General features: G+C 48.8%; 1 protein-coding gene across 1 annotated transcript; it reads left to right on the top strand.

Moving 5' to 3' along the window:
• The first annotated feature begins 11,101 nt into the window (after positions 1-11,101).
• Positions 11,102-22,591, top strand: LOC135805019 (protein phosphatase ppm-1.G-like). Its single transcript, XM_065319007.1, has 8 exons — positions 11,102-11,434; positions 11,521-11,590; positions 14,274-14,458; positions 16,119-17,073; positions 17,315-17,405; positions 17,720-17,758; positions 17,987-18,080; positions 21,260-22,591. The coding sequence occupies exons 1-8, from the start codon at positions 11,318-11,320 to the stop codon at positions 21,458-21,460; spliced, it is 1,752 nt and encodes a 583-aa protein (XP_065175079.1). The 5' UTR covers positions 11,102-11,317; the 3' UTR covers positions 21,461-22,591.
• Positions 22,592-22,892: the final 301 nt, after the last annotated feature.

Here is a 22,892-nt window from a genome sequence, read left to right as displayed (position 1 = left end):
ATGTGTGCTTTCTTTTCCATCTCCATCACAATAAGGAAACTCAATACAAGTGCAGACTGCCTCTTTTACGGCCAAAGAAACACAGTGTATGGTGAAGAAAGTGTCCTAAGGCCGAGAAAAGGAAATAGCTAAGTAATAGGAATGGTAAAGCTACTATATAAAAAAGACTGAAACCGAACCCTTTAAATTAAACAACTTCCAGCTAGTATGTGACATACAAGTCAGTTAGGTTCAACACTATGCCAGTGGATGACAGGGCAGTGCCCAACTCCGATGCCAGCCAGCCACGTCATGGACAGACGCACCAATGAGATGATGGTTGGGGATAGTCGGAGGCGAAAGTTAACCACAACTTGGAAGAACGGCGAAATTGTGTACAGCTACAAACAGGATCCGGGAACACAAGCTTTCGGTCAAAGGGAATGAATTCTACACGAGCATCTTGAGAAAAGCACATGTGTCATTCCCCATACTTCACAGTCTAGCCAGCACCAGCATTTACACACTGAATGTCGGCATAAGATAGAGTGACCAAATTAGGAAAACATCACCAGGCCTGGCCATCAAACAGAAGACTGTTTTCGAGAGCCACATGGATCTGTATGCAGTGACCATGACCATGATACTCGATAGGCACTTGGATACCCATATGTGCACAGAATATGATTGGAAAAACCTCAACCAAGACAGAGGCACTGGAAATCTGTCTCCAGTGGCTTGTTTAAACACGGCTACGAATCCCACCAGACCAAACTCACACAATCCACTACAAACGAGCTGTAAATGGTCAGCGTGCTGTGTTCGAAACGCTGGACCACATTCCTCGGCAAAGGACATCACGGGTGTGCACGTACTCTTAGCCAGTTCGGCCGTGCATTGGATGTGACAGTATTGCATGTGACCAAACAGCTTGAAAAAGAACGAGACAATCCCTCTAGTAACTGCATATGGCACATTTCACAAGGCATATCCTTGGCCTGAGAGTACACCATGACGATTGTCCCTTCAATTCTCTGACCAGTTGGGTCTGTCATAGCCCGAGAGTGAGGGCTTGTAACTTTTAACTTACTGCTGATAGCTACTGTGCGTAGAACGTGGACACACTGTGTCTTCCGGACCGTAGTTGGAACAGTTATTGTACAAAATACTATACGGTGTGTGCCGGCGAGGTCACCTACCCAGTGAGACTGTAAAATGATAGGTTTGGCTGCTGTCAATAGATGAAGCGCACGACTGTGCATTTGCAGTAGAAAGTGCAATACCTGTAGTGTAGTTATGAATTCGCTTTATAGTAGTAGTACGCTAGGTGTGGATATGCGTGATTGCACCTGCTTGACCATTGACTGGCTATGCTTTTAATCAAGTACATGTTGCGGTCCAGACGCCGGGTCTAGGCTTGCCCCGTTCTAATACCCTTTCACACTTTGCGTATCTTATGATGACAGCCGCTTCTAGATCACGCAGACCTGTGCGTGTGCGTGTGTGCGTGTGTGCGTGTGCGTGTCCGATCGCCGTTCCGCGCAGCGGTCAAAGTAGCAGTTCAGCTGCATGTTTAGCAAGTACTATCGCTACTGCCGCGGCTTGCTGTTTTCTACGATGTGTTATATCATGGCATGCTGCTGCTTTTAGCGAGAGGTTCTTTCGGTGCTCTTCTTCCAAACAGGAACATATTCTCTGCTCTGACGAGATCAGTTGGTTATGTGTGTGTTGGGTTAGGACTGGGTGAAGTTGCGTTATGCCAGCCGTGACTATACTTGTCACAAAACGTTCCGAGGGTTAGAGACGACACAGCCATGGGTGAGACTAACCGGAACGCTGTCCGAGCGAGTTATCACAAGTGGTGCTGTGACCAGGATGGCTGGCAAGAACGAGGCAACAAAGTTCACCATTCCTAGAAGAGGCGCGAAGATCTCGGCCAGGCGCTTGTAGACTGTGCAAGCGCAGTCTAAGTATATTGAAGATGTTCAATGTATCCTGCCTCACTACTGGTTGTGTTGTTGTGGGTGCGGGAACTGGCCTCCACCAGGGAATAAAGAGGTTTGTTCTCTGTTGTGCTCGATAGGCATGGCTCAGTGATGACTAAGCTGCCTTTTGTGATTAGAATTGCATGCTGCATGATGGGCATACAGTTCGTAAGGAGGGGTATGGATGTGTCGTATCTCTCTAGTCTGTTTGGTCTAGTCCTCAGGCTGGGATGCCAGCCGGAGTGATTAGGGTGAACTATTGGCGGCCTTGTGCGCGAGTCATGGCATGATGTTGAGAGGCATGCATGATGCGGCTTGCACTGGTCGGCTAGGCTAAATGTGTGATGAACGGGAATCCGGATGGCGCACGAGGCTCCGCGAGATGTCGCGAGTCAGGCGTGGGATCGGGAAACCTGATGTGATGGTGGTCGCTTGGCATGTTCACACGGCGGTTAGGGTTACAGTGGTTGAGTACGCTGTGCCCACGTGCAATTGGGGTGTGCACTCGTAGGCGCGCGCGGGCCGTGATCGGACGGCAGCGGCGTGGCTGAGTATATCAGGCGAGCTGAGGCGAAGAGGATTGAGTTCTTCGCGGATCAGTCGTCCTGCTAGCCCTATTGTATTTGTCTACTTTGCTCGTTCTTTTGCTGTGTTGACGATGGCTCAGCAACAGCAACAACAAGGCAGAGGTGTGAATGCGCCTGCTGCAAATGTTCATCAACCGTTAGTAGCTGGTGGTGCTGCTGCGGTGGGTGGCCCTGGTGCAGTGATGGCTGCAGCAGGGGGAGCGGTAGCTGGTGCTGGAGGAGCGCCAGTTGCTCCAGCCTTCGGGAGGCCTGCGGTGATGCCCGAGGCCTACGATGGTTCCGGAGACTGGGTGGAGTATATCCAGTACTTCGATCAGTGCGCGCAGGTGAACGGGTGGAATGACCCGCAGAAAGCGCAGTACTTAGCGGTACGCCTCAGAGGTGGGGCGCAACGCTTTTTGGCTACTATACCGGCTGCAAGACGGGCCGTATGGCAGCATGTGAGTGCGGACCTTGAGCGAAGGTTCGCACCACCTGCTAATGAGCGGCAGTTTAAGGCTCAATTCCGCACGAGGAGGCGTAAATCCGGTGAGGATTTAGCGCATCTGGCGGATGATCTGCGTCGGCTGGTGGTGCGGGCGTACCCCAACATGCCGGGTGGGTTACAGGATGAGCTGGTGAGGGACCAGTTCATCGAGGCGGTATCTCCCGTGGCTTTGAGAGTGAGGCTGCAGGAGAATCCTCCGGCGACGGTGCAGGCGGCATTAGAGATGGCGCTGCACCTGGAAAAGGTTTGGCGAAGTGTTGACTTGCCAAGCGAAGCCCCGCAGAGGCTGGTGGGCCCCTACGGAGAGAGCCAGCAAACACAGTTGGTGACGGCCGCTGTGGATGTTGCTGAGGCTCCAGCGAGAGGACAGACGGACGTCCTCGAGCGTACTTTGAGCAGCCTGGTGAGGACGCTCGACCAACTACTGGAGAGGCGTGATGCTCCAAGTGGTCAAGGAGGGCGAGGCCGAGGAAGAACTCGGGATCAGGAGCCCGCTCGACGAGTGAAGATGTTCACTTGTTGGAACTGTGGTGAACCGGGCCACAGGGCAGCCCAATGTCCTCGTGAAGCGCAGATGGGGCGCGGAGGATACGATGGCTCGAGGAGAGGGCCTTTGGGGAACGGCCAGTGACTGGGGCGATGGCCCACGTGCCTGGTCAGACCATTTCTTTGGGTCGAGAGTGTAATCCGGCAGCACCTGATGAGCGTGCTGTCGAACAATCCATTCCTATGGTCGGATGCGACTCTGGAACGGGGATGTTGACCACGGGGACAATCGATGGGTTGTCAGTGGAGATGCTGGTAGATACTGGAGCGGCTGTAAGCTTAGTATCTGCGGATCTAGCCAGGAAGCTGGGCTACGATCCGGATCGACTCACGGCGGATGCGCCTGGGTTGAAGTTTTGTGGGGCAGATGGTAAGCCTCTGGTGGTGAATGGAAAAGTGGTTGTTCACCTTGGCGTTCAAGGATGTGTTTGTTCGCCGGAAATGCGGGTAGTCGATGGGCTACGATTTCCATGTGTGCTGGGACGTGATGTGCTGTCCAGCATTCCCTGTAACATAACCTCTACGAATGGCAAGCTATGTTTCAAGGTCGAAGAAAGGCGAGGGAGTGGTGCAGATGAGGCTCCGCTCCGCTTGCAGGAGAAGATTGTTCTCCCACCACACCACGAGATGACCGTGGCGGCTGTGGTGGACACTCTTGCATTCGATGGGATGCCAGAGTTGGGGCTCACGGAACCAGATTGTGGGACTGCGAGCGACCCTGGTCTCTTGGTGGCAAAGTGTGTTGTGCGGCCACAAGAGAATCGTGTTCCCGTGCGATTGATGAATTGCACGGCGGAACAAATCACTCTGCCCAAGAGAGCCCAGATTGGCAAGCTGTGTGCAGTTGCAACTGTGGTGGACGGTAGTGAAGAGTTGGACGAGGCGAATGACTGGTGTAGCTACGGGGCTAACCAGGATTTGTGGTCTGTACTGCGAGTGGGGAACCCCGATGGTGGTCCCGGCGCAGGGAAGCGCTCTCCAGGCGGGAAGAGGCTGCTTGAAACCGGTGGTGGTGATGACGATGGTCGGTCACACTATTGTGCGATGAGGGATGATGAGGCAGTACACGAGGCCGACGTTGACCAGCGTGGTCGTGGTACGATGCCTGATGGCTGTTGCTCTCAGGAGGGTAACCGGGAGGCATGCTCCCCACCTGATACAGGCAACGGCGAGCAGCCTGTGGTTGAGGCCGAGCAGTTGGCTAGGCTCAGAACCTTGGTCGAGCAGTACAGATGTGTATTCGCTATGAACATGTCCGAGCTGGGTCGGACAGACGTGTTGAAACCCGAGATTAGGACTAGCTGTGATGGTCCAGTTTATGAGCCCGCAAGGAGATTGCCTTGGAGCTCGCGAGAAACATGTCGGAAGTTGGTTGACGACATGCTTGAACAGGGTGTGATCGAAGAATCGGTCAGTCCATGGTCTTCACCAGTTGTGTTGGTGCGGAAGAAGGACGGATCGACGAGGTTCTGTGTTGATTATCGGAGAGTCAATGCGATAACCGTGAAAGATCCATACCCACTCCCGCGTATTGATGATACGTTGGACGCTTTGGGCGGTGCGATGTACTTCTCGACGCTTGATCTGTGCTCTGGGTATCATCAGATGCCAATGGACGAGGCAGACAAGGCCAAGACGGCATTTTCCACGCCTGATGGGCACTATGAGTTCCACGTGATGCCATTTGGTGTGTGCAATGGCCCGAGCTCATTTCCACGGCTGATGAGTGCCGTTCTGCGAGGTTTGCAGTGGCAGATGTGCCTGGTATACCTCGATGATATTATCGTGTTCTCAAAGACGTTTGACGAACACTTGGAACGACTGGAAGCAGTGTTCCAAAGACTACTGGAGGCTGGTCTTCGGTTGAAACCCTCGAAATGTCATCTGTTGAGGACAGAAGTCAATTTCTTGGGTCATGTTGTCACGAAGGATGGTGTGCGCACCGATCCGGACAAGATTGAGACCGTGTCAGAGTGGCGGTGCCCAAAGAACGTAGCAGAGGTGCGTTCTTTTATGGGTTTCTGCGGCTACTATCGACGGTTTGTGAAGGATTTTGCATCCATTTCTCGGCCGCTGGTGAAGCTGACGAGGCAAAACCAGAGGTTTTCATGGGATGGCGAGTGTGAGATCGCATTCCAATTGCTGAAACAGAAGATGTCTTCAGCACCCACGTTGGCGTATCCGAGGTTTGAGACCGATGCGCCCCCATTTGTAGTCGATGTGGACGCAAGTGGTCATGGTTTGGGAGCTGTGTTGTCCCAGACCGACGCAGATGGTCGGGAGCGACCTATTGCGTATGCAAGCAGAGGGTTGAACTCTGCAGAGAGGAATTATGGCTCGACGAAGAGTGAACTCCTCGGACTAGTGTGGGCATTTAGGCATTTCAGATGCTATTTGCTTGGTCGAAGGTTTGTCGTGCGCACAGACCATCAAGCACTAAAATACCTGAACCGTTTCAAAGAACCAAGTGCGATCGTGGCGCGATGGCTTGAGTTTCTGAGTGATTTCGATTACGAGGTGCGTTATCGGAAAGGTAAAGTCCATGCCAATGCTGATGGCTTGTCTCGACAAGTGCAGGATCAGAGGTGTGGCACCACAGTCCCTGATGAGGTGATCGCTGTGGTATCAGACGAAAGGAGCTCAGTGGCGAACGCTGAGTCGGTCCAGAGTGACCTTCCTACGCCCTTTGTGCGGCGACGAAACTGGACATCAGCTGATTGGGCTGATGTTCAGCAACGTGATCATGAATTGACACGGCTGAGTGAGTGGCTCAGCTCCGGGTCATCTTCGCCTGACTTGACTGGTGTGAGTCCGGCTCTGAGGCATTATTTCCGAGGACGACAATGTCTTGTGGTGCGAGAGGACGTGATATGTCGCGTTTTGCACAGTGAGAACGCAGGAGAGGGCACAAAGTTTCAAATTTTGGTGCCAGTTGCGTTGCGCGGTCAGGTGCTGAGTGAGTACCATGATCATCTAGGTCACTTAGGGGTGACTAGAACGTATCACCAGATTCAGTCCAAGCTCTTCTGGTATGGCATGAAGAGAGATGTGGAAGACTGGATTGGTAGTTGTGCGTCGTGCAGTCGACGATCGAGGCCTGTGGGGCGTGGCAGTGGCGCACCACTAGAGGTCACTTGGTCGGGATATCCATTCGAGAGAGTTGGAATGGATTTGATTCCCGGATTGCCAGAGACAGATGCTGGCAACAAGCACATTTTGGTAATTGTTGACTATTTTACCAAATGGGTTGAAGCGTATCCGCTGAAAAGGATGGATGCATCCACGATAGCTTCAAAGTTTGTGAGTGAGTTTGTTGCAAGGTTTGGAGCACCGGAGAGTGTGCACACTGACCAGGGCAAAAACTTTGACTCCAGATTGTTCAGAGATGTCTGTTCAATGCTTGGTATTAAAAAGACCAGGACGACGGCTTATCACCCTGCTGGAAATGGGTTGGTAGAGCGTTTTAATCAGACATTGGAGAAGATGATTTCTCACTATGTCGATGTGCATCAGCGAGATTGGGATGTGCATTTGCCGGCGGTTTTGATGGCTTACAGAGCCACGCCTCAGGCGAGTACGGGTTACACGCCTGCGTATCTACTGTTCGGTAGACAGATGTGTCTGCCACAGGATGTCGCTTATGGCTTACCACCTGATGAGATGGTCAGCTTATGCGAGCCTAGCTACGTCAGAGATTTGAGACAAAGGCTAGCGCATGTGCATGCAGTTGTGCGGAAGAAGTTGGAAACCGTGCACAAGCATCAAGCTCACTTGCATGATTCGGGAGCAGTACCCGTTTCATTCGCAGAAGGAGATCTGGTATGGTTGTTGGTACCAGCAGTTCCGGTGGGGACTACTCCGAAGTTCTCCAAGCTCTGGCAAGGGCCGTTTGAAATAGTAACGAAGCTGTCAGACGTAGTGTATCGGGTGAGAGATACACGAGCGGCCAATGTCAAGGTGCAGATTGTGCACTTGAACAGGCTAAAACGATGTAGAGTAAGGCCTAACCATCTTCACGCTGTGAGTGAGGTGGAGGAACCTGAAGATGCTGAGTCTGTCGAAACGCCCCCGGCTGATGTGTATGTGCCGGACCCTACAGACTTGTTGTATTGGGATTCTGATGAGGATGCTCAGCATGAGACGTATGGCGGCGTGGACGGTGTTGGCGGCCAACCAGTTGTGCAGATCCCGCTACCAGTCAACCAGCCACCACCACAACCAGCCCAGATTGCGGTTCAGACTCGAGCTGGGAGGACCGTCCGGCCACCGCAGTACTTTGGAATGCAAACCCAGTTGAGAAGACGACGGTAAGCCGAATGTTGTCGCCACGAGGACGTGGCAGTCTTTTCGAAGGCGCGGGGAGATGTCATAGCCCGAGAGTGAGGGCTTGTAACTTTTAACTACTGCTGATAGCTACTGTGCGTAGAACGTGGACACACTGTGTTTTCCGGACCGTAGTTGGAACAGTTATTGTACAATATAATACGGTGTGTGCCGGCGAGGTCACCTACCCAGTGAGACTGTAAAATGATAGGTTTTGCTGCTGTCAATAGATGAAGCGCACGACTGTGCATTTGCAGTAGAAAGTGCAATGTACCTGTAGTTATGAATTCGCTTTATAGTAGTAGTACGCTAGGTGTGGATGTGCGTGATTGCACCTGCTTGACCATTGACTGGCTATGCTTTTAATCAAGTACATGTTGCGGTCCAGACGCCGGGTCTAGGCTTGCCCCGTTCCAATACCCTTTCACACTTTGCGTATCTTATGATGACAGCCGCTTCTAGATCACGCAGACCTGTGCGTGTGTGCGTGTGCGTGTCCGATCGCCGTTCCGCGCAGCGGACAAAGTAAGTTGCAGTTCAGCTGCATGTTTAGCAAGTACTATCGCTACTGCCGCTGCTTGCTGTTTTCTACGATGTGTTATATCATAGCATGCTGCTGCTTTTAGCGAGAGGTTCTTTCGGTGCTCTTCTTCCAAACAGGAACATATTCTCTGCTCTGACGAGATCAGTTGGTTATGTGTGTGTTGGGTTAGGACTGGGTGAAGTTGCGTTATGCCAGCCGTGACTATACTTGTCACAAAACGTTCCGAGGGTTAGAGACGACACAGCCATGGGCGAGACTAACCGGAACGCTGTCCGAGCGAGTTATCACAGGTCCACACTTGAGGTCCATAATCAAGATGGAGAGCAGCCAGCTTGCTCTATAGGAACGCATGCGACAATGTTCAGTAGACGGCATAATCCTGACTCCTGCATGGACAAAAACAAAATGAAAAGCCACACCAAGTCCAGGGGCGTGCTCGGCCCCCCAACTAGGGGGGTGCACGGCAGCCGAGGGGAGCCCCCCCGGCAATTTTCTGCAATTTGTTTGCAACCTTTCTTGAATTTTAGAGCATATTTGCATGCATTACAATTGCGGCCTTGGATCAGATTAAAAAATTTTGGGGGGTGCACGTGCCCCCCGTGCCCATCGCCGAGCACGCGCCTGAAGTCATAAGCATCGTGACTAGTATACAAGTAAACCACTACAATGTATTCTGAATGCAATTGAACCTCAGAACATAAGCCATACCCCAGGCAACTGTATACTCTCGGTGGAAACTAATTCAAACTTCACAAAACGGGGTTTCCAGTACGTTTTGAACTCAACATCCCTAACGAGTAATCTATAACGTAACGATTATGAAGTTGATTGTGAGGAATTATTGATCAATGACCGAGTAATCGGTATAATCGTTCAGCCCTACTTGTAATTCATAGGTGAACCCAATCCCACGGGCCACGACACGCTGATACCACCATATGCCATTTTTACAGGGTTTAATGCGCAGCTTCCGCATTCCATACTGGTAACACAACTACAAGCACATGCGCGCGCCTCTATGTCAGACCAATCGACCTGCAAAAGTTACAAATACGGCAAAAGCGTGTGTATAAGCGCATGGGCCATTACGATATGGTCCTCTTGTCAGCGTCTGTTCACTGTAATGCTGTCTTTTTTTTCTTGGCTTACGGGGCAGGAATATCTCAACAGGAATGTCCCCGTTGTGTTGGTGATGTGCAAGCGGCGTGGGTCGGCTAAGAGTGCAGTGTGGAATGGTGGAGCGAGTTAATTCACCGAGAAACGATGAAAGTAATAATTGCGCCTGCCAAACACCATGAGACTCCAGAACATGTTTTTGTCTATGGAGTAATTAAGAGTGCATACATACTTATTTAATTCTACCCAAATTCCTATGACTACCATGTATGAACTGCGAAATCGGGTGAAGTGCCTCAATGGACATCGCTCTGAACTACAATTTTGACCCTCGTTTGCAGCTGATCTGAGAACGCTATCAGCCTTTTGAAGTGTATCTGTTCACATTCAAAACACCTATTAATATTTGTAACATCGTAGATAATTGTTCTCAAGTTTACGAGAAGAAAATCAGAAATCTATCAGCCATACCAGTTTTCGTGATTCTCGTGCATTGGCAACAAGGGTATTAGGAAAAATTCGCCAAATTTTTGGGCAAGTTACTATCAAGACAATTTTTGCTTTATGAGCAGCCTAGGACAATGGACTATACATACCTGAGGTCTGGGTGGTGTCCGGTAGTTCTTTTTTGGTTCTCACGCCATCAAGTATTTTGGCATCCGAAAATCATAAATTCTGGACGACGCAAAATTGAGAAAAGTGGCTCTGCTGCAACATGACGGAAAATCTCTGGCGGAACGGCTTCCAGATTTTGTTTAAGGACTATCCTAGCCCTCAGCAGGCCAAGTTATAATAGCATTCATGAAAGTCTTCCATGCCAAATCGACGACGATCAAAATGGTGATTCTGCTCAAAATTGGTCACAGAAAAAGTCGAAAAAAGCGGCGTCGTCATCTTCATTTTGCATAAAGATTCGGCTCATTTTTGGCCCTTGGCGTATGGACTGTATCTACTCTTGTTATTATCCATAGTCTGTTTAGTCTGTACACGATTTGTACGCAACTTCTCATTGTTTTTTTTTGTTTTTGTTTTTTTTACCAGGCGTGGGCCATCCACTGCAAGGTGATATCATCGTTGCATTTATAAAGTGCTGTACATTGTTACACACTGATACAACAATGCTTGTGTAGTATATTATAATAATTATTATGTGTGAGCATCCAAGTGAAAAAATGAAGCCCATATTGTGACTGTCGTTTCGTTTGAGGGGGGAGGGAGGGGGGTCAGGCCCGAAACTCACGGTCTTCGTTTCGGGGGCTTCTGCGAACTTTTGCGATGGTCCCTAAATGCACAGACTGTCAGTGAAGTGCCAGTGTGACGTTTTGACCAGGCCGGGGCAGGGTCACCAAAGGGTGACGTTGTGACCACGTGACCAGGCTTTTGCACGTGATATGCGCATATGCGCCTCAGCTCATGGGATTGCAAAATTCGCGCCAAAATTGAATTATCGGACGCACCCATTCATATCCAGCTAGCTAGCTATCCCCGCCAGCTCGAGATCGATCACCGGTACATTCCCGATCCCCGAGTTTCTGTTGATCTGCGGAGTACAGAGTGTGGTGGTGAACGTGAAAGGTAGGCCAGGCGCGTGGTTGAGGTTTGTTTGAGCTGTGGCCCAAGCGTCGACTTCAAGTAATAGTTCTACAAACTGCAGACTCAGTTACTTCACAGAAACGGTTGTCGAAGAGAAGTGGTGCTGACCTGTTGATGCTTTTGGACTAGCCACCGCAGTCCCCAAATTTGATGCAAAATGGGTCAATTCCTTAGCCAGCCGAACACTGACAAGGAGTCTTTTGATGACAAAGACGAGACTTCTGGTATCTGCTATGGAGTAACTTCCATGCAGGGATGGCGGTCTGGAATGGAGGTAGGACGGAAATATGGTATTTGAACTGATATCTCAGGACGGCTATCATCTAAGGCTCGGTAAATGGTGTTTCTTCCCATTGTCAGGACGCTCATCTGTGTAATCTGGACTTCGACAATGGCCGCAAATTATTTGGAGTGTTTGATGGTCACGCTGGTACGTCCATGAATTCAATGTATCACGCCACTCTCAAAACTTATTTCCCAGACGGGCGCGAACTGTCCACTATATTTCCTTCGTGCTGATATAGTGCAAACACCAAAATAATAATTATAATTCCCACTCAGTTTCGGAAGGTCAGAACATCTGTGCACAAGAAGAGTCATGGAAAGTGGCGAGGATAGTTACTGCTTACACTCTCTGCACTGCCTGGGTAGGGTCAACTTCTAGTGTGCTCAGGGAAGAGATAGTCCACGCTCTTATCCCTCCAAGACTTTCCAAAATAATAACTTTTCAATGAACATGTTTAGCAGGGGTGAGCCATTTCTTTATTTGCCAAGTATTATGCAAAGGTAACATCTACTGAATTTGCGTTAGCACAGCATGAAATGTTGAGTACTGAGCAGGAAGTTCATGGGCACTGTTGTCAAAATTATCAACTGAATTGCGGACAAATACATACACTGGAGGAGAGTACCAGAGTGCTGAGGAACTAGAGAAATGGGGAGAGATGCTCCAGCCAGCCTGTACTGTGACAGGCCATCCCTATGCCTTTTAGTTTTATACCCGTTGGAAAATGAGGATCTCGCAAGTGAGTCCGGTTAGAGGGGTGCTCTCAAGTCTCAATCATTTCCGCTGCCCTCACATCGAGCACTTGCGAGTACCTGTTTGATCGTGTCGCCGCGGGACATCACACACGCCCGTAGAGTGGTACATGCTCGCATTAGCACGTTTGTACTAATTGTGGCACGTGCAAGTCGAGGTCTTCCATGATTTGCTGCATATCACACGGCTTTGATTTATGGAAGCCTTGCTTGTGAGTACAGTGAAACCTGTCTAAGGCGACCCCTCAAGGGACGAGAAAAAGTGGTCGCCGTGGCCAGGTGGTCTTCTTATCCAGGTTCAGTGGGTCACGTGACCATATCCACATGTGATACATCATTTTGATCAGTGTATCACAGTGCGCACACCTACGCTACTCTAGCACGACTCATGTGCCTGGGGTCCTCAGACCTGTCAAGTGTCGTGCATGCACCATGCACATCTACACTTCCTGCACTGATGTGTAGATCTACCATGCATGGTGCACCATACAATGCATACATTTACATGTACTAGCACTGTGCAACGCTGTCGCGGGTGCACAGGTGGGTGGTCGTCGGTCGCGTTGAGCGAGTGGTCGCCTTATCCGAGCTGTTTTGAATGTGAATGCGTCCGTGACAAGGAAATGTGGTCGCCATGGTCGAGTGGTCGCCATATCCGAGTGGTCGCCATTACAGGTTTAACTGTACTGTAAATCGACAAATTTTCGGCCCATTAAAATTTCGGACTCCCAGGACTAAAACCGATTTCGACCACATCAAATTTTCGGCCTGTACTGCTGCCGCATGTATACACTGTCACACTGAACATTGCAAAACAAATTATTTTTCGGCCGAACATGACCAGCCCGAAATAATATTAGCCGAAAATAAATATGCGCCGAATATTTGTTTGACTTATAGTGCTTGGGTATGAAATGACAGCTTCTCACGAGGTGGAGGACACATTGTAAGGAACAGTGGTCATATTGTTCGTATGGTCACAAGGCCCTGGCAACCTGTTTCTGGTTTTAACATAAAGCAATGTTCTTTACAGTGTGTCCTCTACCACCATGTGGTATGCTGTCATTTCATACAATATTTGTGGTATGCTGTCATTTCATACAATATTTTGACTTTACTATTTTTCTGTGAGTCCCTCCCTCCCTGCCCTGTAAGGAACACTAGTTCCCATTGCATGACATGTTCGCCAAATATAGCATGAGCCCATCCCCGTCAGCCTTTCCCACACTGCTGACCCCGACGACTAAAACGGTCACTAATGAACCTGTGAACCCTTCCAATGAAGATCTCGCTATGGCCCATGATCACTAGGGCGTGGAAACAGATTTTGCATTGTGTCTGGGAACAGCAGCGAGAAAATAATGGAAACCAGTGCTATAGGCGGATATCCTGCTGCATGATGACTTGAGAGCCGACCGGATTTACCTCTTGCTTTCATGATTAAGTATTTTGTATTGTCTTGCATTCACCCACCCTTTCTGCAGGTGGATCGAAATCCAGCGAAAATGTTGATTTCAATCTTCTGCGCCATCGGTTTGACTGGGATGGGTTGTGCTTTCAATAAATAATTTGAAACGAAAAACCAAAGAGAAACCCAGGTGCATGTACATGTATCTGGACCGAAGTGCAACTCCCAACTGCTCATTCTTGGTGGTAGAACATGCCAGAGTTTCGACACTCTTCATTTCTATCGTGGCACACATTTTGGAACATGTGCATGCAGCTCTGTAAAGTACGGGTTTCCCAATTTTGTTGCCTGACCACCCAATTGTGCCTCATCATCATTAATGGTGTATGAAAGCAAGACAGGGCTTGTGCTGTACCTACCAACAACACACTTGGGACACTTGCTGTGTTGAGTAGGTCTGGCCTACTGTGCTGCTACTTAGCATTTCAGATCTGGTACACCGCACCAGTACATGTATCCTAGTGTATATTGTACAGCACTTGGACTGAGGCTGACCAGCGGGTTTACTTGTTTGTCTGCGTGGGCACTTGCCCTTGCATATGTGTATGTGTGGGCATGCGTGTTTGTTACATGTCATGTATGGTTGTTGGTATGTACTAATTTCTAGGCCCCGAGGTTGCACAGTACCTGGCTCTACATCTTGGTCAGTTTCTCCAGAAGAACAAGCTCTACGCAGCAGCTGTGAAAGACAAGAAGATCAATGCAAAGAAGCTGGGCAAGGCTTTGACCGAGACATTCATGAACATTGATGCCAAACTCCTCACTGACGAGGCTATTGAAGAATTGGAGAAAGTAGGTTCTCATGGGCAATGTCCTTACATCTACTGGTGCTGCTATTAATGCTACTGTTCTGGACATGGAAATCCGGTCGCACGTCTAGCGGCCCCAGTGCGCTGGCCATGCAGCCGTGGGTAAGCGGTACATATGCGCTGCAGCGCGCTGGTCGCATCGGATCAACATGACACTGCGTGCAAAGCCGTTACGTTCTGTACGCGCTGAGGGCGCCGGCCCCGGTCATTCGACTGGATTTCCGTGTCCACGCCAGTAGCTTATTTTATGATAAGACTGGGAATTCTTCTGGGTCAGCTTTGTTTTGTAGCAGCCAGTCTTCAGCTTCGTCCTCGTCCATTTCTAGTAGTCATGTAACGAACCATGAATTTTACGAACAAATAATCTAGCGAATACCACTCAAGCGAACGAACAATTATTCTACTATTCCACAGAAAGTGTACATGTAGCAAACACACAACACAAGCGCTCAGACTCCAGTCAGAGTAGAGTCTACCATGGTCTACCACACGTAGTGTAGTCGTTGTCTGCAACACAGTACACCGTTTATGCATTCAAGTCGAGAGATCTAGAGCCGCACGCGCAGTATGCAGCGCACGGACTTCGCCCGCCCGCGAATAATCGAATTTTCGACCTGGATTTTATAATTTTTATCCGATTGATTATTCGTTGAGGTCCAAGAGATCGAGGAAATTCGAATAATCGATTATTCGTTACATCACTAATTTCCAGTGGCTATCTAGCAGTTTGCTGACCTGGTCATCCAAGCCACGAGCTTCGTGAATGTACTGCACGCTGTACAGTACAACCGGTATGAGTGTTCTGTGACCGGAATACATGTCTTATACTGGACAAATCTCCAGCAACAAGAAAGTCTGTTAACCCTTAGCGGTGCATCAGTCATTAACGACTGATATTGTGTACGTACCGTAAAACTGTCGTAACTCCATCGATTTTTGTCCTGTTGCAAATATCGAAATATGTAGATCAAAGAGGAAGCTCCAAGCTTTCCAATGGTGTAATCGCTTTTGCGATAGGAGAAACGATGATAAAGATATGACGCTCGAAAGTTTGATCGCGGCACTAAATTGTTCAAACGTCTCAAAATCATTTTTTTGCCTCGTGCTTCGGGGATTTCCCGTGGATCACGTGGTGTGCAGCCAGCTGATGACGTGCGGGTGTAATGACGTCGAAACTACTGATTGAGATGCAAAAAAATCCAGAGCTGTGCAAGAAACGACAGCGAAATGGCATTGGGATGAAATTTAGAAGTATTTCTTTCAACACGAGGCCCGACCTATGGCGATTCCCTGCGCTCTGGAGCAGGCTTTGTGGCACCCACGGAGTTGAGCGTGGCGTCATTCTCTTGGCAGCGGAAAGAGCGTTTCAAAGAGCCCTAGACTGTCAAAATCAAGCAAACAGAACGTAAGTTATGATGGAAATGGTGGAGTGAACTGCAATTGCGCATTTTCACGCGTTCAGTGGCACCTCAAAGGGTTAAGGGAAACAAGTCTTGCTCCCCAGACATGTGTGTGAGTGAGTTCTACTGACCATCAGGCATCTGTGTTTGTGGAGTCGCATCACAAAGTAAAGTGTACAGCAATAGCTCTGTGTAACCTGTTACATTCTAATTCCGGTCTGTATCTGTGGGTGTTTGCTGCAGCTGAGCGACCGTAAGCCGGAGCGTGGCTCTTGCGACAACAGTGATGATGAGCAAGTAGAGGCGAGGGAGCTGGTGAGCGAAGCGCAAATGTCGCTAGCAGACCTCATGGCCAAGTATGGAGCAGACGTGCACCCTGATGCTGACGACAGTGAAGGAAACGGCGACGCCAGCAATGGCAAGGAAGCGAAACACGTGCAAGCGAGGAAGCACCTTAGAGCCATGGCGCAGAAAGTGGGCTATGAAATTGACTTTGGTGATGATGATAAGGAGGAGGAGGAGGAAGAGGAGAAGAAAACTAAAGCTGAGAATGATGAGGAGAGCAAGCCAGCACCTGTGCAGGAGGAGGAAGCCAACGTTGAACAGACCACTGGTCGCCGCAGAAAGGCAGCCAAGCCAAGCAAGGCAGCTGCCACCGGTCCTGTGAATGTGTCTCCGGAGAGTGAGTCCAAGGAGGCCACCACCGGTGAAGGCAGTAGCAGTAAGACAAAGACTAGCAAGAAAGAAGAGAAGTCGCAAGCTGATGACGCACCTCAGAATGGTGTTCATGATAAGGAAAGTGATGGTGATGATGATGATGAAAGTGAAGAGGATTACGAGGGCTCTGCTGATGATGACGAGGAGGGTGATGATGAAAGTCTTGATAGTGAAGATGAGGAGGACGAGGACGATGAAGAAGATGGACGCACAGTGTCTGACTTCGACGAGGACTTTCCTCAAGGCGTTGGCAAGAGCAGTGGTTCAACTGCAGTGGCTGCATTGCTAACAGGAGGCCAACTTGTCGTGGCGAATACTGGTGACTCTCGGTGTGTTCTTTGTCGAGGTGGTGAGGCTGTTGCCATGTCCGAGGACCATCAGCCAGAGCTGCCGGAGGAGAGGGAACGTATTGAGCGTGCTGGTGGCGTTGTCAGCGATGTAGGCCGGGTCAACAACGGGCTCAACATGTCTAGAGCTATTGGTGAGTGGTGAATGCCTATGGCCTGTGTGCACTGCACTGCTTCCTGTACACAGTGTGCTGCTGCTGTATTGAAGCACACCCAGGTTTTGCGCCCTTGTGCTGTAACGTCTGTTCTTTGCATTGTGCAATGCTGCTGATTGATGTCGTGTTGCTGTTGAGTAGTGCGTCGCTGGGAGGAGTTGCTATACTGTTGGCTCATCGACGTTCTTTTGTTTGTGCTTGCATGGTCCGGCTATGTCAGGTGATCATGGCTACAAGTTGAATGAAGATCTCCCCGCAGACGAACAAATGATCATTGCCAAGCCTGACATCAGAATTGAGACTATTGGAGCGTGAGTACTTGTCCCGCTCTTAGGAGATCTGTGTCCGTTTGTGGTGTTCTTTCCTGGTCCGCTGGTCCGTATGTGTTTCTGGTTTACACCTGGACCGATGGTGCTTGGTGCTGCGGGCATGTCTCTATTGTAACAGTGGCACCACCATTGCAATTTCTCCCGGAACAACTTTTGGAGCTCTTCTTCTTTCTTTCATGTATTGCGTCTTGTCACTGTCCTTGTCACTCCATCTTCTTGCAATGTGTGTTTGTCTTGTCACTCTCCTTGTCACTCCATCTTCTTGCAATGTGTGTTTTGTCTTCTGGTTTGTGTAGGGCTGATGAGTTCATGATCTTGGCTTGCGATGGCATCTGGTAAGTGTCTTGCGAATGCCGTTGCTTGCATGTTGCTGTAGAGGCCAAGAGCTCCCGTTGCTGAATAGCTTAGGAAACCTTTGGTGCACTTTCCCCAGGTTGTGGTTGGAAATTTGGAATGGTCCTTTGCTTGTGGTGGTGTGATGGACATTTCCATTCTGATTCATGTTTTTAATACTCAGTGTGTGTTTGCGTTTATTCTCACATGTGCTGGACTTGTCTGCACAGGAACTGCATGAGCAACGAAGAGTGCGTTAAGTTTGTCCGCAAGCGCCTGCTGAAGAGGGGTGCCGATACCTGCCTGTCGAAGATCTGTGAAGAGGTATGTCGCCAAAGCATTATATAACTGATATTTCGGTCAAGTTGAGTTCATTTGCATAGTAGTAATGGCACATTGGTACAGACAAAATTTCATGAGTCGGTGGTTCGTGTTACCCACGGAACTCAATGTATACAGAGGATTGCATCTTCTATTTTTTAAACACTTAAATTGGACGTAACTTTGGTTTCCTGTGGACAATTGTCGTCATCTTGAGCATCCTGGAAAGCTCCTGACGAGAGGAACACTATGAACTCAAAATTCGGTCCCATAGGGTACGCTGGACCAGCGCTGCAAGCCAGCCAAGGTGTATTGAAGTAAAGTAAAACCTGTAACTAACGACCGGCACTGTGGCTAGCGACCGGCCTGGTACTACAGACCACTTCGTCAGGCACGAACGGTCTCACATTCAAAATGCACTGTGACTAGCGACTACCTGCTGAACGCGACCAGCGACCGCCTTTTCTTGTCCCAATGTCAAATTTTGACCCGTAACTAGCGACCGCGATGTAGGAAATCAAACATTGCTCGGAGCTCCTTCTCGAAATGTTGATGATTTTCCATGGTCCTGAAAGGACTGTTTCGATACTACAGCTGGACAAATGAACGCAGTCTCATTTTGACTGTGGAATCAGTGTGGACAGCACTACACCTGTCATAATTTCAAGTGCTGTCAAGAACAAACATGATAGGAAATGTCTTGGAGAGCGCATCCAAAGCGCTCTTTGATCGATGTTACTACTCGAAGGAGAAACTAAGACTGAGCGGCTCTCTGTCGAAGTGCAATCACACAGCTCAGTCACCAGGTCACACTGAGTCCACAGAAGTCAGAGAAGTATCCGGCAAAGAAGCACTGTCCTGCATCTCAACATTGCAACAATTTACGTTGCAGCGTGGCTTGTCTACCATGGCAATGGATGTAGAGAAACTTGGTGCCTTCATGAACAAACTTGAAGCCCAGCGCAAAGAGAAGCTTCAACAGGGAACTCTTGACTCCTGGCTTCAGAAGTAGGAGCTGAATTTAATGTCTGCAATAAAACTTGATTTTCTTTCTCTCCAAGTGTTGTATGATCTGAAAGAAGAATGTCAGTGCGCAAGTGGTGGGGGATTGTATTATCTGCATTTTGACATACAGTCAACTTCGCTTATAACGACACTCGGCGGGGCATCAAAAAGGTGTCCTTATTCGCGAAGTGTCGTTATACCCGAAGTCTCATTATATGCATTACAGTGGGATGGGACTTTGCTCTGGGCATGGAAATTCTGTTGTTATTCGCGAATTGTCGTTATATCCGCAGTCGTTATTAGCCAAGTTGACTGTACATATCATATAAGGCCATCATTTTTTATATCTATGTTTCGCGTCGTCCGCACGCATACGTTTTGATTTTTTTCGGAAAAAAATAATAAATCAATCATGCACAGTTTTATAGTGTATGATCGTGCGAGTCATCGGTGTTGACTGGTTGCATACGGCGAAACTGGGATTCAGAAATGGCCTCGATGCCAGCGTTGGTAAATCGTTTGTTCGGCATCTGCGAGCAGTATTCTATGAGCTTACAACAGACCGCATCGGTCGCCTCAAGCTGAGAGGATACGTCATTCCGGAGCTCTTTGCACCGCTGCTGAAGGCTGAGTACAATAATCCAGCGAAGCAAGGGCACCAACGGTTGCCTCCTCTGTCCAAAGTGATGCAGATTTTGTGCTTCGATGTACGATTTTTCTTTCGAATGTACACCATGCACGAGCTATTGAGTATTATGCTATGTACAGTTATACACCTCTGATGAGCCTTTTTATTATTTTGCAACTTTTTATTTTGTTCCACCTCTCGCATATGATTCTGGAAGTTGAACTGACGCGAAACATAGATATAAAAAATGATGGCCTAATGGGATCCATATATGGTCACGCGGTGCAAACCTCTAACTAAAGACCACCTGCCACTAAAGACCACTTTTCCGGGCACCAAGGGGTGGTCGTTAGTTACAGGTTTTACTGTAGTCTTCTCCCCCTGGCCCCCGCCACACAACAACGCAAACTCTTGATTATATCTGCAATACTTATATTATACCAAGGCATGACGAGGGCGCAGGAGGAGAGAGACAAACTTTGTGAACGACGGGAAAGACTCCCGGGAAAGACTCAACGAAAACAACAAAAGAGCAAGCAGTAATATTGCGACGACAAATCGGGACGACCAATCAGGAACCAATACGTACAGAACACAAGACCAAGACAACCAGACCACGGACGAATCACACACGACTCTAGTTCCCAGACCAAACTAGCACTGCACATGTACAGCATTCACTTGACAGTCACTCTCGCACAGACGGAAGCACATCCTCACACTCTGACAACGCGTACTCTTGCATGCACCACATACCATAAACGTCACACATCACCCCATCCTTGCGCGTACACTTAGACCATAATATATGACATCAGACACTGGACTCCACAAGACAAGAACCAAATACGACAACATGCGTAAATCATAGTCGAACAGAAATCCGCAACATATTCCCCTCGGGACTGGCGCTCTTGATCGATTTCCATACGCCATTTTCACTCTTTTTGCTTGTAGAAAGCTCATTTTATTAGCCTCTCGCGGTAGTTTTTGTTTTGAATTTGAATGAGTGTATTTTTGCCAACGGTTCACGTGTTCAGAGAAAATCCCTGTTTAGTCGCACATTGCGCAAATTGGCCGTGACGAAAGTTGCAAGTGTCGTAACTCATCAGCTGCTTAGCTTATCCTATCACTCCGGCGATTGTTCGAGGCGACCGCTGGGAGTTTTCTAATCGATCTACATTTTTCGCTTTCTCCAAATGACTGAGAATTGACAGAGCTACGATAGTTTGAAAATGTTGAATTTATCGATCATCCGTGCTCGATACATGCATGGTCCGTCTGTAAAGGGTTAATGCTGCTTACCCTTGGTATTGCCCTGATGAAGAATATGCTAAATGCATTTCTCGCTTCGGCATACTGATGTAGAGTAAATGCCTATTTTTGCACTAGTCCTTTTGTTATGGAGCATATTTATGCATGACTGTGGCAAACTTTGAATGCGTTTGCTCTCTCCAGTCTGTGCTGAACTACGGTCAGTTTCTCCTATTGTATTGGTGTTCTGTATAATGATGTTGTTGTTCTCGTTGTCACTTCTGTGTGGCTGTAGGTGTGCGATGACTGCTTGGCACCGGACATCAGTGGAGATGGCACTGGCTCTGACAATATGACGATGATGATTGTGCTGCTGAAGAAAGACTTTGCGCCGGCACCTGTGCGACGGAGAAAAGGCCGTCAGAGTCCTGTGTCAGAGGACGAGGCAGCCGACAGTCCGGCACCCGCGCGCAAGAGGTCGAAGAGAACAAGATAGCCACGTTCAGCTGTGCATTCTGCCAGAACTTCCAGCTGCGTTCAACTGTGTAAGCGGATGCAGCAGCACTGATAAGTGGCCAGCTTGTTGCCATGGTTATGTTGGCAGCACTGTGAGTGTCAGTATGTCGTCCCAGTCACGCTTACCCTTCTGCATCCTTTCTACTCTCTGTTTTCCATCACTGACACTCGACGACTTGTTCCACGGTGGACATCTTCTGGTGAGTGAGTATGTGCTATCATCGATAAGGCACCACTTTGACATGGTTTAGTGTTGATGCTTCCTTGGCTGGCTACCGTGGATTGCGCTGTTTGTATGCACCCAGTACCACCAGCTGGCTTGACTCGCTATCGCTGCACCAGGGTTTTAACTGGCGGGGAGTGGTGTTAGCCACAATGCACATCCGGTCTGGCCATGGTTGAATCTCCTGGGCTAACAGCAAAGCCATTCCAGGCAGCCTTCCACAGCTTTGGTTATTTTTCGACCGTTGCTTTTAGCAGGTGGCATTGATGGGGTGCTCCTGCCATTACTCGCCACTTTCATCTATGCAGGACCTTTGTCTTTGTCGTACCCTTTTATCATCACTGTTTTACGAGTTGAGCGGGCAGCTGCGACATTATTTTTTTTAACCTACTTGAAGTGGAGTGCTGCTGCTGTCTTTATTTAACTGAGTGAACACACCACTGCCCGCTTGTGTGATTCCGAATTTGAGCTGCAGCTACTGTCATCCTTTTCCCTCTGTTGTCTTTGAATTGCAAGTTCTGTTACCAGTACTCGAATCACAGCTGTCTTCTCTTGTTTGTTGTTATTGCACGTGCACTATTGTGGCAGTGTGTTGTGTTTGTCAGTGTCCTTTTTTTTTTTTAGCTAGAAGCAACTTGTGTTCTTTGTCCACTTCGTAGTAGTAGAATGTTTACTTTGCACCTGCTGTGTTCGCATTGCAGTTAGTGCTGCATCTGCGTTAGAATGAGCTCTCTCTCTCTCATGACCCCCCATGCCCAGTCATACTCTGTGGACAAAAATCCAATTTACATGGATAATTGTATGCAGCTCAGGCGCGTAGCACCGTCGTTGGAGGTGGTCCGGAGGGTCTCCCCCGGAAAATTATTGAAATTATGGTTCAATCCCCGAGACTGCTGCTTCTGTAGTGCTCGCGCGGTCTACAGTGTTGCCTGCACATGGCGTGTGTTGATTCATGCTATTGCACTGGAGCTCCTGTGTTTTCACGATGTGCCACAACAATACAGACAAGACTACGGATTGTATTACTTAGAAAAGCTGGCCTTTTCTATTATGGAGAGGCATGCGCGTGTTATATTGGTAATGTGCTCTTGATGACTATTAGTAGTATTGTTGTCATATCTCATGTTATCATGTACAGTGCTGCTCAATGAAATCCAGTCACGCCACTCAAGTTTGCGCCTTGGACCAT

This window comes from Sycon ciliatum, chromosome 1, assembly GCF_964019385.1.
Source record: "Sycon ciliatum chromosome 1, ocSycCili1.1, whole genome shotgun sequence".
NCBI lineage: Eukaryota > Metazoa > Porifera > Calcarea > Leucosolenida > Sycettidae > Sycon > Sycon ciliatum.
The sequence above is the reverse complement of the archived record's forward strand: the minus strand, read 5'-3'. Positions and strand labels throughout refer to the sequence as shown.

Excerpts from the sequence above, each read along its gene's own strand:
- LOC135805019 (XM_065319007.1), top strand. The coding sequence starts at position 11,318 with ATGGGTCAATTCCTTAGCCAGCCGAACACTGACAAGGAGTCTTTTGAT. Across the intron at positions 14,459-16,118 it reads CTATTGAAGAATTGGAGAAA|CTGAGCGACCGTAAGCCGGA; the intron begins GTAGGTTCTCAT and ends TGTTTGCTGCAG. Across the intron at positions 17,406-17,719 it reads AGAATTGAGACTATTGGAGC|GGCTGATGAGTTCATGATCT; the intron begins GTGAGTACTTGT and ends TGGTTTGTGTAG.